Here is a 14,686-nt window from a genome sequence, read left to right on the forward strand (position 1 = left end):
ACAAGCTTCTGTCCAAGTTTGGTACAAATCAAAAATAGTATAAGAAAGTTATTAAAATTTTTAAAAGTTTAACCACAGAATGAATGTGTTGTTTCCTGGCAGAAAATCTAAGTCCATTTAAAAGTAAAATACGGAAAAAATGGAATTTTATTTTTACAAAATTTACTTCTGGATATTGTCTTATGATCATAAACAAGCTTCTGTCCAAATTTGGTAGACATACAGGATAGTTTAAGAAAATTATTAAAACTTCAAAAACTTTAACCACAGAGTGAATATTTGTGGACGCCACCGCCGCTGCCGCCGACGACGGAATGTAGGATCGCTTTGTCCCGCTTTTTAAACTAAAGCCGAATTTAAGGCTCGACAAAAATCAACCAGAAAAGCAGCGCGGACTTCGTCCAGTCTATTGAAAAAAAGCCCAAACAAATGGCACCATCGAAACGGTATCGTCTGAAATTGCAGGTGTCTCATCACCCTGATAAGTCAGTATCAAAAACAAAACCGTCAAGCGAATTTTTTACACTACAAGGGGGTTGGACCCTACCCCCCCCTTTTAGTCAGAAATTCGCTTTATTTCATAGGGAATCACTGCAGCATGACGGGATCGCAGGAGGTGGGTTCCCAACCCAGAGTAAAGGGGGGGGGGGTCCAACTATATGCTCCCATTCAAATGCATTGATCGTCCTAAAAAGGGGAGATTGGACCCCCTGGATCCGCCACTGGGAGCCGGCCCCCCTTATGAAAAGTTATGGATCCGCCGCTGGGAGCGTCTGGGTAGTTGATGCATGCTCTTGAATACTGAATAAGTTGGGAAATGTATATCCTATATGCAGGAGAAGTTGGTATATTGCTACTGAGGTGGGAGAAATTGATAAATTTAAAAATTAAAATCGTCTCGTTTGTCATAGATTCTGGTACTGAAAATGACCGTGTATGTCAAATTCGAAGTATAGGCCTATACATGAGGCGGAGAAGGCCATGTCTGAGTTTCTTTAATTTCTAGTTCCGATGGATGCATTAATGGAACCCAATCAGAAAAGATTGGATTGCCAATAGAAAGAACATCATCAATATAGGTGAATGTGAAATTAAATGACCTGGCTTCTTTGATCTTCTTGTTTTTGACAAGTGTCTGATGGAACTCCGATTCATATGAAAATAAGGGGTCGACAAGGAAAGGCGCAGTTTGTTCCCATAGGAATATAATCCATCATCAAATAGTTGATTCGTTCATTGAGGACGTTAATAATCTAACAGAATTGGGTTAGGGCAAAGAGGTCAAATTTAACTTCATCAAAAACTACCTTGACCAAAAACTTTAACCTGAACTTTGCACTATCATTTTCTATGTTCAGTGGATCATGAAATTGGGGGCAAAACTATAATTTGGCATTAAAATTAGAAAGATCATATCATGGGGAACATGTGTACTAAGTTTCAAGTTGATTGGACTTCAACGTCATCAAAAACTACCTTGACCAAAAACTTAAACCTAGTGCGAACGAACGCACGGACGAACGGACGAACGAAGGCACAGACCAGAAAACATAATGCCCCTCTACTATCGTAGGTGGGGCATAAAAATCGAAAGATAGTACACACAATCTAAATCTGTTTCCTCTTGCAATAGTATTAATACATTTGACTTTTCTATCCTTTACACAAGTATTCCCAATTCCAGACTAAAAGAAAATTGAAAAAATTGTCCTGCTTTGTTTTAGAAAAAAGAATGGTCAACGAAGATATAATTAAGTATCCAGTTTTTATGGAGGAATGAAAGTCGTACTTTGTACAAAATCACTCCAATTCGAACAAAATATTCTCTGAAACTGACATTATCAAGATGTTTGATTGAATATATATTTGCAACGTTTTGGGGACGGGTTTTTTCACCAGACAATCATCATGCCAATAGGAACCAACTGTGCTCCTTTTCTTGTCACTTTGTTCTATTATATATTTAGACTGACTTCACGGACGAGTTACATGGGAATGCAAAAAGATAGCCAAATCCTTTAACATCACGTAAATAACAAGGTAAGATATTGTAATAGAATTAACCATAAAGCTAATACTTCAAATAATCCACTGGAATTTTTTAAGAGAAATTCGCAATGACGTTATTAGTTTAGTTAGAAAGGCAAATGATGACTATATGTGCAAACTGACATCACAACTTATTGATAAAACATTCCGCTGTTAAAAGGTGGTGCATTGCCAAGTTAGTGTCAATTTTACAAAGAACATGGTTTATCCCATTTTTAGAAAAGATATGCAAAAGATACCAAAAGGGTAACTAAACTATGAGTTTGTCTGTCCCTCTGGTATCATTCGCCCCTCTTTTAAACTCGAAGTTGAAAATAAAATGGCAATGCCATGGCAAAAACTGACAAAAACCAAATCACAAGCAACAGTATAATAAACACAACATAGAAAACTAAAGACTGAGCAACACGATCCCAACAAAAACGAGGAATGAGCTTAAGTGATCCAGAAGGGTGAGCAGATCCTGCTCCACATGTGACACCGCTCGGGTTGCTAATATAAGTATAAATTCGATGATAAGTCGAATTTGGTTGGTAACATTGGGGGAAAACTTTAGTACTAGCACAATTTAGATGCATGCATATTGTTAATTTCCATTTAAAAAGCATGTTACAATAAACAATCTAATAACATTGTGACTGCTTCAAGGAAAGCTGACCAGTATATAGCTTAGATAAATTGATATGCTCTATAAATGCCATTGGTTCTTTAGATGTTTTATACATTTAGTTTCCAAACTTTGGCTAATGCATTCCTTATTAAGGATATTTCAGCGACACATGTGGTTAGTATTACTGAGACAGCATCGTAGGTTTATATTATATGGATTATAGACACTAAATGCAGCTGATGACCAAGTATCATTAACTAACTTGTTTATTAAAACATTATGATAATGAGACAACATGCAAATGCATGATTTAAATAATGCAAGAGGAAAGCAATTGCAATTGGGAAAATAGTGCCCTCTGTGACTGATAGTCCACTAACAAGTGTAATGAACCAGTGGTTATACAAAAATTTAAAGTATAATATTGGTGTATGCAATAATTCTATGCCTGAGAGCTTACATAGGCTATGCCTGTTGCCCAATCCAATTAAATTTATTTGAATAAAATATTGTTTAAACTAATTCTATACATTGAATGAATAAAGGTAACATATGTACCCACTATTTGTATAAAGCTTTATATATCAGATGGTAGATAGCTGGTAAACCGCTTATAGTGGCAGAGTAATTTACTAAGCCTCAAAAACTGAACATTGGAAAACTAAATTATATAATGAGGCACATCATCTATATAAATGTTAAAGAGGGGTCTTCCCAATATTAATTTATCAAGCTAGGTTTAGTAAAGGTTGAAATATCTTATAATAGGTTTACAGATGTTTCCTTGTGCCAAATGACCTTGAAATAAATTTATGGGTCTATTTCACTAAATGAGACATTATCCTCTTAAAACTGATAAAGATCTGATTTACAGTTCTAAAGATACCATCAGGAAACTTGCCCTTAATCTTTGATCTACTGACCAAATAATCAATGGGCCACTACTTCTTTCTAAGGACATTTTTGAACTTGCCTTTTGGAAAAGTGCCCTTTTGCCTGGTGACCTCCAATTAAATCAAATATGGATCTTCTTCAACAATATGGCATATCAAACAAAAATTGGTAAGTAAATGGTTAATAACTATTTTTTGTCCAGAAACTGAACTGTTTAAATATCTATAATTGCTGGACAGCATTCCACAATTCATGGTAGGAAAGTATAAGTCCTGCAAACTGAATTGTTTACATACCATATGTGGACAGCATTCAACAAATGTTATGCAGGGTTAAACTATGTGTCAACTCTGTTCAAAATGTAATAATAAAACAATAAAATAGTGAGAGCTTTAGCTAGCTATAAAACCAGGTTTAATCCACCATTTTCTACATAAGAAAATGCCTGAACCAAGTCAGGAAAATGACAGTTGTTATCCATTCTTTTGATGCATTTGAGCTTTTGATTTTGCCATTTGATTATGAACTTTCTGTTTTGAAATTTACTCGGAGTTTGGTATTTTTGTTATTTTACTCATACCATATACACAATTCAATAGTTTTCACCAAAGATTAATCTAATAAATGGATGATTGTCTATCAAAACCACATTGATTATAATGGTGTATCAAAATGACTTATTTCATAATATTTTTTTGTAAAAATTGTAAAAAATATAGTTGATGCTGTCAATGGCATTGTCGTTACATAAAAAAGTATGAAATATTTCAATACATATATCTATTTCATCTTAACTACATGTGGTGCTAACATTTCAGGGTCTATTAATGATTTCTCCAAAGGAGTTTCAAAGTTATATTCATGAGTCTGTTGGCGACGTGGTAATCCACGTTTACTCCTTTGAGGTATGGGTAATTCTGAATGATGTGCTGGCAGGGGTTCTGTGAAAAAATATGGATGTAATAAAGCGTCTTTTGCAGATATGCGTTGTTTTGATGGATACACTAAAACTTTTTTCAGCAGATCTAGAGCCTCAGGTGAAGCATCAGGTACTATTTCCTCAAATGGTATGGGTTTGTTTTCTGGGAATGTTATTTTGTTGTAATCTGGCAACTCTGATATTCCCTGAAATTAACAAAATTAATGTACAGATAAATGACATTTAATTGTAGATACATGTTTCCGTTGCCAATTTTAATTATTGTTTGGACATGAAAAAAATCTTTGATAAATGACCTTCTTTCTAATTTACTTAACTTAAATTTTATGGACACCTGAACCATGCAATGAGAAAAAAAAAAACAGTATCCTTAAATGACACCAAGCATTGTCTTTCAGTACTCTTATAAACATACTGCTCAGTATAGTATGCTGTTAATCATAAACTGCATCTTTATACTATTCTCTTTTTGATAATATAATTTATTATCTACACATTGTTATGTTTATAGTTCATTTTGATAATATGTGATTTTTAAGCAACTTTATTGAAATATTAAACCATTTTCAAAGTATAAGTTATAACCTATTTTCTTATTGCAATTGCCTGTTATCTAATTCTACCCAAACAGATATTTCTTGCATCACACTTAACAGGGTGTAAATAAATAGGTGGAAAAAAAGTAAAAATTGAGTTGACCTATTATTCAATGCAAAAAGAAATTGTGACTGTTACATTTCCTACTGTCAATGATGACTTTAAAAGGTCTACTTTTCCTCTGTGTCAGCACGAAACATGCTTCAAGCATACACAATTATAAGCCTAGTATCTTTGAGGAGGTTTTTTTCCCATATAAACCATAATGAATTTCTGTGGTAATTTCAAGTATCTCATAAGTTTATTGCTGCATTGATATCAACCCAATTATCCTTAATCACATATATAAAGGTAACAACCCAATTATCCTTAATCACATATATAAAGGTAACAAACAATACATATGTTATAGTAATACTACTTACAGGCCATATCTTTTCATTGGGTGTTCCTAGCACTCTAAGTACACAACATAACTGTTCAATATCATTTTCTCCCTAAAACAGAAATATTATTGTCATTGAGAAGGAAATGGAACGTCATATTTGAGTTATTATGCTTGAAATAAATATGAATTCACATGCCAAAGATCACTGCAGCTTATATGATTTATGCGACATCTCACCTAAATACAACAGACAGAAATGTATATTCTCAGATTTTACTGAATATGTACATTATGCAATTTTTATTATACACCTATTTTTTGTATCAATTAAAGATACAAACACTAACTCATGAATAAGTATGAAGAAACCAATATTTGCATATATGTCTGATTACCGTACTAACATAGAAACATAAAACCCTCTGACAAAAACAAAGCTGATGTTTAATATACAATCATAGTTAACAAACAAATACATTAATTGTGTTATAAACAAAAGTTAAATTGAAATCTATCAGACTGGTATGAGCAGTGCACAAGGGATGCACATACCAAATACAACTGATTTCCATTTATAAACTTTTTCAGGTGCAGGGGGTGACTTAATAATTCACCATAAAAAAACACTTTTCTGACCTTCAAGAATTATGTTTCAAGTAAACCAAAAAAAAACAGTGCTTTCTGAACAATAGTATACTTACAGGAAACAATGGAGAGGTGTTTAGCAGCTCACCAAATATACAACCAACTGCCCTATAAAAAGACAAGTGATCTTATTAACTTGAAAAACATACTAAATTAGAATTATATTCATTTTCTCTAACATTCAGTTGCATTGGGAAACTTTGATTGATTGGATGATACATATTTAGAAAAGTTGACAGCATTTTTTAATAGTAAAAACATATCAAATAAAATACATTAAAAGTATTTGAATAAAAATTTATCATAAAATAAAATTTCATTTAAAAAATAAATAAAATTGAGTTTTTTACTTACCACAAATCTACCCCTTCGTCATATTTTCTAGCTCCATATAGCAACTCTGGGGCTCTGTACCATCTACAAAGGAGGTTTGATGTTTAACTCATGTGTGTTATCTCAATCCTTAATACACACACGAGCAAAGTTACCAAACCAATTACATTTTCATGAACAAATGACTAATAATGTTTCAAATAAAGACTTTGTCTAGTCAAGCAGTAACTTACGGATTATGTCTGATATGTTTTTGGTATTTTTTCATATTGTGTCCTGTATCACAAAATGGAACGGGTCATCGAATTACCAGATATGTTAAAAAATCAGTGCTTATCAACTTCAATTCTGAGCAACAACTTGTATAGGATTTATTTTACCTGAAATCTAAATTAGGGAAAATTGCATTTTAAGCACTCCCACACTCACATTTCTTGTTAGATGTATATGACATTTTTAAAGGTTTAAATCAGAGACAGGTCTTGAGAGATTTGATATAAATATTTGCACAGGAGTTATGGCTTGGAAATAAAATCTGCATGGGAAGTTAATCAAAATGTAAAAAAGAACCCAAAATTAATGAGTTATTGCCCTTGGACAAATAAATCAGTGCAAGGGTAGAAGACATTTGAAGGTTGTTTTTTTGCATTAACAGTTTAAAAATAACTGTTCTTTAATTATCTGGGGTCATTCTTTGACATTTCAAATGACAGATTTAAATGGAGAGCAATAAGAAGATCTGTAAGCCCATGTTTCTAATATTAACCTTGTAGCTACTTGGTGGCTATACTGTCTATTTCCTTCATTCTGAAACACCCTGGCAAGACCAAAGTCTGCAATCTTCAGATGACCTGTTGAACTAATCAACAAATTTGCTGGTTTCAAGTCCTGAAATTTAGATTAAAGTGATTTATATGCATAATTTTACTATTATCTTCTATTGTCTTTTGCTCAATTAGTCTCTAAACTCTGTGATTTGTACTTGAGAAAATATTGAAATGTATCATGGTATATTGGACACTTACTTATAAACAAAATTACATTTATAAAATAATTCGTTAGATATAGATTCATATCTAGGAAGATTTATTAAGAATGATAGCGCTCATTCAGTCTGAAAAAATAATTATTCTTGTGGGAGAAAATTTCTTAACAACAAAATGATAAAACTACTAGTAGAACCTGACCAGCTTAGTCAACCTGTCAGTTTGATGTATGATGCTGTAACTGACAATGAAGATGTTAGTCAATGTATTTCTATATAAATAAAATCTTTATTAACCTAATCTGTAATGCGATCAACATCACCAAATATAAATCCAGTATTACTGAGTACTTGAAAGTAAAATCAGCTAGTATCAAAAATCAAAGTTTTACAACTAAATAAACAATTTGTAAGTGTTTTGCTCCAATACAATTATAAGATTTTTAAGATAAAAAATTTTTTCTTAAATTTTCTGGAAACAATGTGATGATAGGAAGGACCTAACTGAACTTTTCATTTTATTCTAAATCTAAAATGGAATACTTACTCTGTGCATTATATTGTTTTCATGGCAGAAAGCTACTCCTTTTAAAAGCATCAACATGTACGACTTGACCTGTGCCTCTGTGATTGGTCTTTCTGAGTTCCTAACAACTTCTGATAAATCTGACAGCATATATTCAAAGACTAAAACCAAACTACTACCATGAGGAAAAACTTCACGTAATTTTACCACCTGCAAAATAATATTAATGATATTCAAGAAATTATATTTCAAATGTTTTGTATGCAGAACATAGATCAACAAGTTTACTTTCTCATCTTTAAAGCCACTACTCATAAAGAGGTAACAATCAGAGCTATCTACATATTATCTCCCTTTGAAAGTTGTCATAGTAAATACCCAGTATTTGTGAAAAAATATAAAATTTCAGAGGCACTGATTATTCAATTTTAAATTAAAAAAATTGTAGTAACATACAAATTTTGGCTACAAGGCCATCCTCAAAAAACTATTTGAAAAACTTTTATGAAGATGTTCATTTCTTGGCCTAGTACTACAGCTGACTATGCAGTTTGGGCTTTGCTCATTGTTGAAGGCTGTACGTTACAGTGGCCTATAGTTGTTAATTTTTGTGACATACAGTCTCATATGGAGAGTTGTCTCATTAGCAATCATAATACATCTTATTTTTATAAGTGAGTTAATAATTAAATATACCGGTATACAGGAAAACCTAAATCTCACAAGTTATAAAACTCTATATTGTTTAAAATTTTCTCAAGTATCTTACTTACATATGGATTATCTTCTATTTCTTGTAAAGCTTTAATTTCCCTAAAGGATTTAAACATATTCAGTCAATGAAGTAGAAAAAATACATTTGATAAAATACAAAGCATCAAGTATCAAAGAAACACAAATGTATTGTTTATTTTATTAGTTTTTGGAAATACTGATATTCAAAGTTCTACTATCAAAAAGATTGCTGAAGAACGTTAAGAGGGAAATCAAAACTAATTTAGGGTTAGAAAATGAAAATAGTTGAGTTGTTGATGTTAACAACAGTATTCTTTCTACCAAAATATAAAGCTTGTAAAATTGCCTATAAATTTTAAGCAATGTCAGCTTTGATTGTTTAATTACAAATCCATCTTGAATTTATGTTGAATTAACTGCTAAAGATTCTCAATACAAAGAGGGTATCGAATTATTTCAGTTAGTCCAATATTATTGTTATCATGCCTTTATAAAAAATCAAGACAAAAAAATATAATTTTCTGCATTTCTCTCAATATTTTTATAAGTTTATATAACAAAACATTATCTATTTTATATTCTGTTCTAAAATGAAATATAAATAAGTACCTAAGTGCTGTATTTGGAATGCCATCTTCAAGTTTTCTGAGTGGAACTTTTTTCAAGGCAACAACTTCGCCACTCTATTAAATGTACATGTATATCACATATAACAAATAAATATGTTTCACTTAAATTCAATAAATCATTACTCAAATTTCAATGAATAAATGCATACAAAAATGTATCTTTTCACAAAAATATTTTCATGTTTGTCATTCTAGTTTTATATTATAGTCCATCAGTGTAATCATTGATGAACTGTCAAAATAACAAGAGACATCTGACAGAGTTGTCTAGTCAAAGCAGCCTAGTTATTTTATTTTTTTTTCAGATTAAGTTTTGGTCTCATGACTGGAGATGATTTTCTAATATATATTTACTTATTGCTGTTTTTGGTTTGTCCTTAAGAAAGTTAAAAATCATTTAAGGAACATTCTTATATAACTTAACATATTGTTTTCTATTATTCATACTTTTATCAATAAACATTATTTCAAGGAGTAGAATTTTGAAAAACATGAGAAAACATAGAGAGTATTAACCTGATGTTGTGATCATCTATACATTGTAGCTGTCAACTTCTGTGTCACTTGGTCTCTGGTGGAGAGTTTTCTTAATGGCAATTATACCACGTCATCTTCTTATTTCTATATTAAATGTGAAACTTATACTGCCAAAAGTGTTTGAAATACATATTAATTAGGGACAGCAGAGGTCTCAAAAATCTTGAGAATTTTATCCCCCCTGAAGGAATCATGAACATGCATGTAAAATACAACCATAAACAAACCTCTATATGTTTGGCTTTAAGGACAATGCCATGAGCGCCTTCTCCTATCCTTCCCAATATTGTGTACTGTTCCATTTATACCAATCTATAAAGACAATTCATATGTACAGAATTATGAATATAACATGAACTTAAAACTAAAACCAAACTGTTAATGTATATGGTGAAGTCCAGTGTATCCGTGCATCAAAGACTTATAACCTCACTTTATCAACCTAATAAACAAAAAATCAGATTAAATTGTGTGAACAAATTCAAAACATGCTTTTATTTCATAAAATATTCTGTATATACGGTTTCAACCTTAAAATTTTGTGGAATGTGTGTCCAAAATTAGGAAAATGCCTATTATGAGAGTTCTTCAAATGTCCGGTGATTGTGTGCATGCTTTCTAAATATGGCTTATTTTGAATGAATGAAAAATTTTATTATACGAAACATAGTTGAATTTGAACCAATACACCTTATCACTATTTAGTCCAATCCGGAAAAAACAGCCATTTATACAACTTCCTGTTTGGGTCATGCCGCCGAAAATAGAGGTCATTTGTAGTGAGCTGAGGGAAGAAAAACTTTAGAAAGCGATCATCAAGAAACTTTAATAGAGTATGATCCACTTTTTTCGAAATTAAAATTGAAGTAAAAAAATAATTTGGTTTGAAGTATTTACGGTAGTTTAAACAGGTCTCATTAAAAAGTATCATGCATGGTGAATTGTTTAAACAGGGTCCCAGATAGCTTCAACTGGATGAAAAAGTTGTGTAATTTTAGAACTTATCCGGAATGGAATAAATAGCGATTAGGTGTATTTGAATGCTAATGATGCAGAGCAAAATTTATTTCAATCTGATATAGATTTGACTTAAATGAAACAAGTTTTATCTAATGGTGTAATTTTTCATATTACATGTAAATTGGCTAAATATGGTTAGTTGTTGGATTGCATTAATAAATTTGCTCTTGAACTTATCAATTTTAATCTTTTCTGACCCTCAAACTTATACAATTACAAGAACAATTCTATTAATAAGATACATTGCGGATAAGACAAAATCAGGTACTGCGTGATATCACCAACCACACAGACACTGGAGACCCCACTGTATGCCATTTATATCTAAATGGGCATTTCTTTAACAAATCTCAATATACACTTTTGTAACTTATTACAGATATCATATGTTTCTCAATATCTATCAACCTGTTAAACGGACTATGCATGTGCTGATGTGGTGTCTTTGCTGGTTGTTACAGAGAATTGCCATTAATGTAGATGCTCTATAGTATCTCTTTTCGAGCTGAGAACAACTAAATGCATTACTACATGTACAGTGGAGTCCCCTGTGTCCGCACGGTCGGTGATGTTGCGCATTGCCTGATATCCTCATATCAGCAATGTTACACAAATAGAAACATTCTTCAAATTATTTTAGTCTTCTGAAGGGCAGAAAAGATTAAAATTGATAAGTTCACGAGTAAATTTAAAACTGCAATCTAATGATTAACCATATTTAGCCAATTTCCATTAAAATAGTTATCAAAGGTACCAGGATTATAGTTTAGTATGCTAGACGCGCATTTTGTCTACATAAGACTCACCAGTGACGCTCATATCAAAATATTTATAAAGCCAAACAAGTACAAAGTTGAAGAGTAAAAAAATACATCATGATAAAATTTCTTTCATTGATGTCAAATTTTATCAGATTTGAAATTTGTTTTGCTCTGAGAAGATGTAAATAGAAGCAAGGTTTTGAATAGTAACACATCCTTGGTCTTACTAAATGTATACAAATCCTTGATATAAAGTAATAGAACTAGAAGATAACCATCCGATCCTATATAAATCAGACTGTGGCAGTGGCATGCAAATTAAAAAAAACATTTTTTTCTGTACAATTTTAACTAATTGAATGATTTTCAACATTTCTGAAAAGTTTGGGTACACTTCTTCTTTTATAGTATGCTTTTTGTGTCAATTAATTTGTAAAAAATACTTTGTTGTTGTCAGGAAAGCATTTTTGGTCTAAATATGTTTTCTTATGATAAGAACTGAGACAAGGGACATAACTAAAAATGTAAATTTGTTTAGTCTTCGTTCGTCCCACACTATGTCGCCCCTTCGATATTATCATACATTATACACTACTCTAGGAACAAAGTTATCTTCTTGTGATCAATACACCTATATTGTAATTATAAAAAAACATGTGATATTGAAAAGAATTTTGTTAAAATAATATATAAATTGAATAGGTGACAAAGTTTATATATTAATATATTATGCTTTTTGGCAAATCATTGACTTTTTTGTACCAAAAATTTATCAGCCTAATGTTTTAAATTTAAATTTATATACTTCAGCCTAACATGTAGTGTTATCATTATCTCCTTGTCATACTGGAAACTGGAAATAACAACACCCGAATGGTTTAAATTATATTTGTATTTTTCTCCTTATACCAAAATCATATCCATAAAAAGTCTTATAGTGTTCTGATAAAAAAAAATATGTATCAATGATCACTGGTATTAGACTGCACCATGTATATATATATATGGAAATATGCTAGAAACATGCTGGAAAAAACGTCTGTGTGCTTGTACCATCCATTTGTAGTGTTAAACGGTTCAATAAGCAGCATATACTCTATACATCTACATCATTGTACCAGAGAATTGTATTATATGTCTCTGATTGTACCTGGGACCATTATACTATTAGTATATAGACGGCATGTATACACCTGAGTCCACAAACGCAACGTCTTCAAATAACTGAAATCATTTACGACGTCGGCACCCGTTACTAATAATGTGGATTTTAATGGCTAGCATTGATTACACGCCGTCATAATAGTCCCAGATTGTACAGAGTTTCTGTGATAGAAAAAAAATGCGATGAGAATTGTGAATCTATGGTAGTGGAAATGTTATAAAATAGTGTATAAGACAAGACATTTGAAGAATCTTTTGCAACCGTAAACGGTTTATCATCATTACTTTCTTACATACAGGCTTGCTTTTTCAAATTTATATATATTTATATATGCAGGCTCGTGCAGGCACTGATAGTTTGGGAAAAGTGTGACACTGAATTGCATCAAATATACATACATAATATCACGAAAATGTAGAACCACAAGTTATTATACATAACTTAATGTAAAAGATACATATTTAGTTATGTTTAAATGGTTATATCAAAAACTAAATCAAGGTTAGTATCGATAAAAACAATACCAAGATCTTACTGCGGTGACAATTGGTATTCTTTCATAATGGGTTTATTCAGAGGTGCAACGATATAACACGGATAATATCTAAGTTGATACGCTTTTAAACAACATTGCTGTCAAAATTAGGATGTAATATCTGGTTTGAATTCTGCAGGTAGAACCACATCTTTGAATATATGAAAGAATACAGTGGCGGATCCAGAAATTTTCATAAGTGGGGGCCCACTAACTGACCTAAGAGGGGGCCCGCTTCAGTCACGCTTCAGTGATTCCCTATATAAGCAACCAAATTGTTTCCCAAAAAGGGGGGGGGCCCGGGCCCCCTGGGCCCCCCTCTAAATCCGCCTCTGGAATATGGTAAAAATTCTAAGTAATATATATTAACGAAATCCCTAACTCTTAAACTAATGCCCGTCCCATTGAAGAATTTGATTTTTATAACATCAGTTGAAAATCATCACTATTGCATTTACCAACACCCAACTAATTTATAAAGATATAAGAAGATGTGGTACAATTGCCAATGAGACAAGACGCAACGTCAGATATTGCTACCATTTATTGGAACAGAAAAATAACGTTAAATTGGAAACTCGCACAATTTATTGTTTCCTTTCTCCTTGTTGGGTAAATGCATAAGTATTATACACAAGTATAAATGCCGCCGAGATTCCAATTCAATATGATTTTATAATTTAAATAGGATATTAGATTTTACTGTCATTAAGTTTGTGTTTTTGTGGAATATTTCTGCATTATTTAATTCAAGCGGAGGTACAAGAGATAATACAATGGCTTATAATTATGATACTGAAGTTTTTCTTTCTTTTTGATGGTCTTATAGATGTGCATTCAGTTTGTAATATGTGCACCATTTCGTATTGTAGAAAGCAGGACATTTATAGTAAGCGGAAGAAGGAACCCGCGAATGCAGTTCATGTCATCTCTAGCATATTACGCTTGTTGCAACATCAAATAATGTTAACGGACAACCTCGCAAGACATTTTCATTAAATAGTATTTATGTTTAGATAACCTGTAATCCTTATACAATTTTGTGTACCAAATACAGCTTTTAAGGTACTTTTTATTGGTATAGTTTTCAGAACCCAAAAATAGTCTTCACGAAATTAATTCTCTGTTATTTGGCCGTAAAATTTTTGTGAAGGCATGATAGTTTAACTCGGACATTTCCGCAAGACATTGAATATTATATTTTTATTCTGTCTCTATCATTATGTGAAAATTTAAGAACCAATATTTATTTTCATATATAACATGACATATCTATTTCGGCATTTCTAAGAATTTTTTCCTGTGAATTATTTACATAGCGCTATTTTTCATGGTAG

The 14,686-nt window shown here is 31.7% G+C and overlaps 1 protein-coding gene across 3 annotated transcripts; it reads right to left on the reverse strand.

Annotated features, from left to right (window-relative positions):
* Positions 1-4,316: 4,316 nt before the first annotated feature.
* On the reverse strand, positions 4,317-12,173 carry LOC143050275 (cyclin-dependent kinase 20-like). Of its 3 annotated transcripts, none has more exons than XM_076223810.1 (10): positions 12,093-12,173; positions 10,096-10,180; positions 9,312-9,385; positions 8,741-8,780; positions 7,989-8,177; positions 7,223-7,344; positions 6,478-6,540; positions 6,180-6,231; positions 5,516-5,587; positions 4,317-4,678 (listed from the first exon to the last, which is right to left on the reverse strand). In XM_076223810.1, the coding sequence occupies exons 2-10, from the start codon at positions 10,168-10,170 to the stop codon at positions 4,334-4,336; spliced, it is 1,032 nt and encodes a 343-aa protein (XP_076079925.1). In that variant the 5' UTR covers positions 10,171-10,180; positions 12,093-12,173; the 3' UTR covers positions 4,317-4,333. The 3 variants fall into 3 exon arrangements, with proteins under 3 accessions (XP_076079925.1, XP_076079926.1, XP_076079927.1); XM_076223811.1 differs by having other exon boundaries at positions 12,042-12,139; XM_076223812.1 differs by lacking the exon at positions 12,093-12,173 and adding an exon at positions 11,877-11,987.
* Between the last annotated feature and the right edge of the window lie 2,513 nt (positions 12,174-14,686).

The sequence above is a fragment of the Mytilus galloprovincialis genome, chromosome 1 (genome assembly GCF_965363235.1).
Source record: "Mytilus galloprovincialis chromosome 1, xbMytGall1.hap1.1, whole genome shotgun sequence".
Classification (NCBI taxonomy): domain Eukaryota; kingdom Metazoa; phylum Mollusca; class Bivalvia; order Mytilida; family Mytilidae; genus Mytilus; species Mytilus galloprovincialis.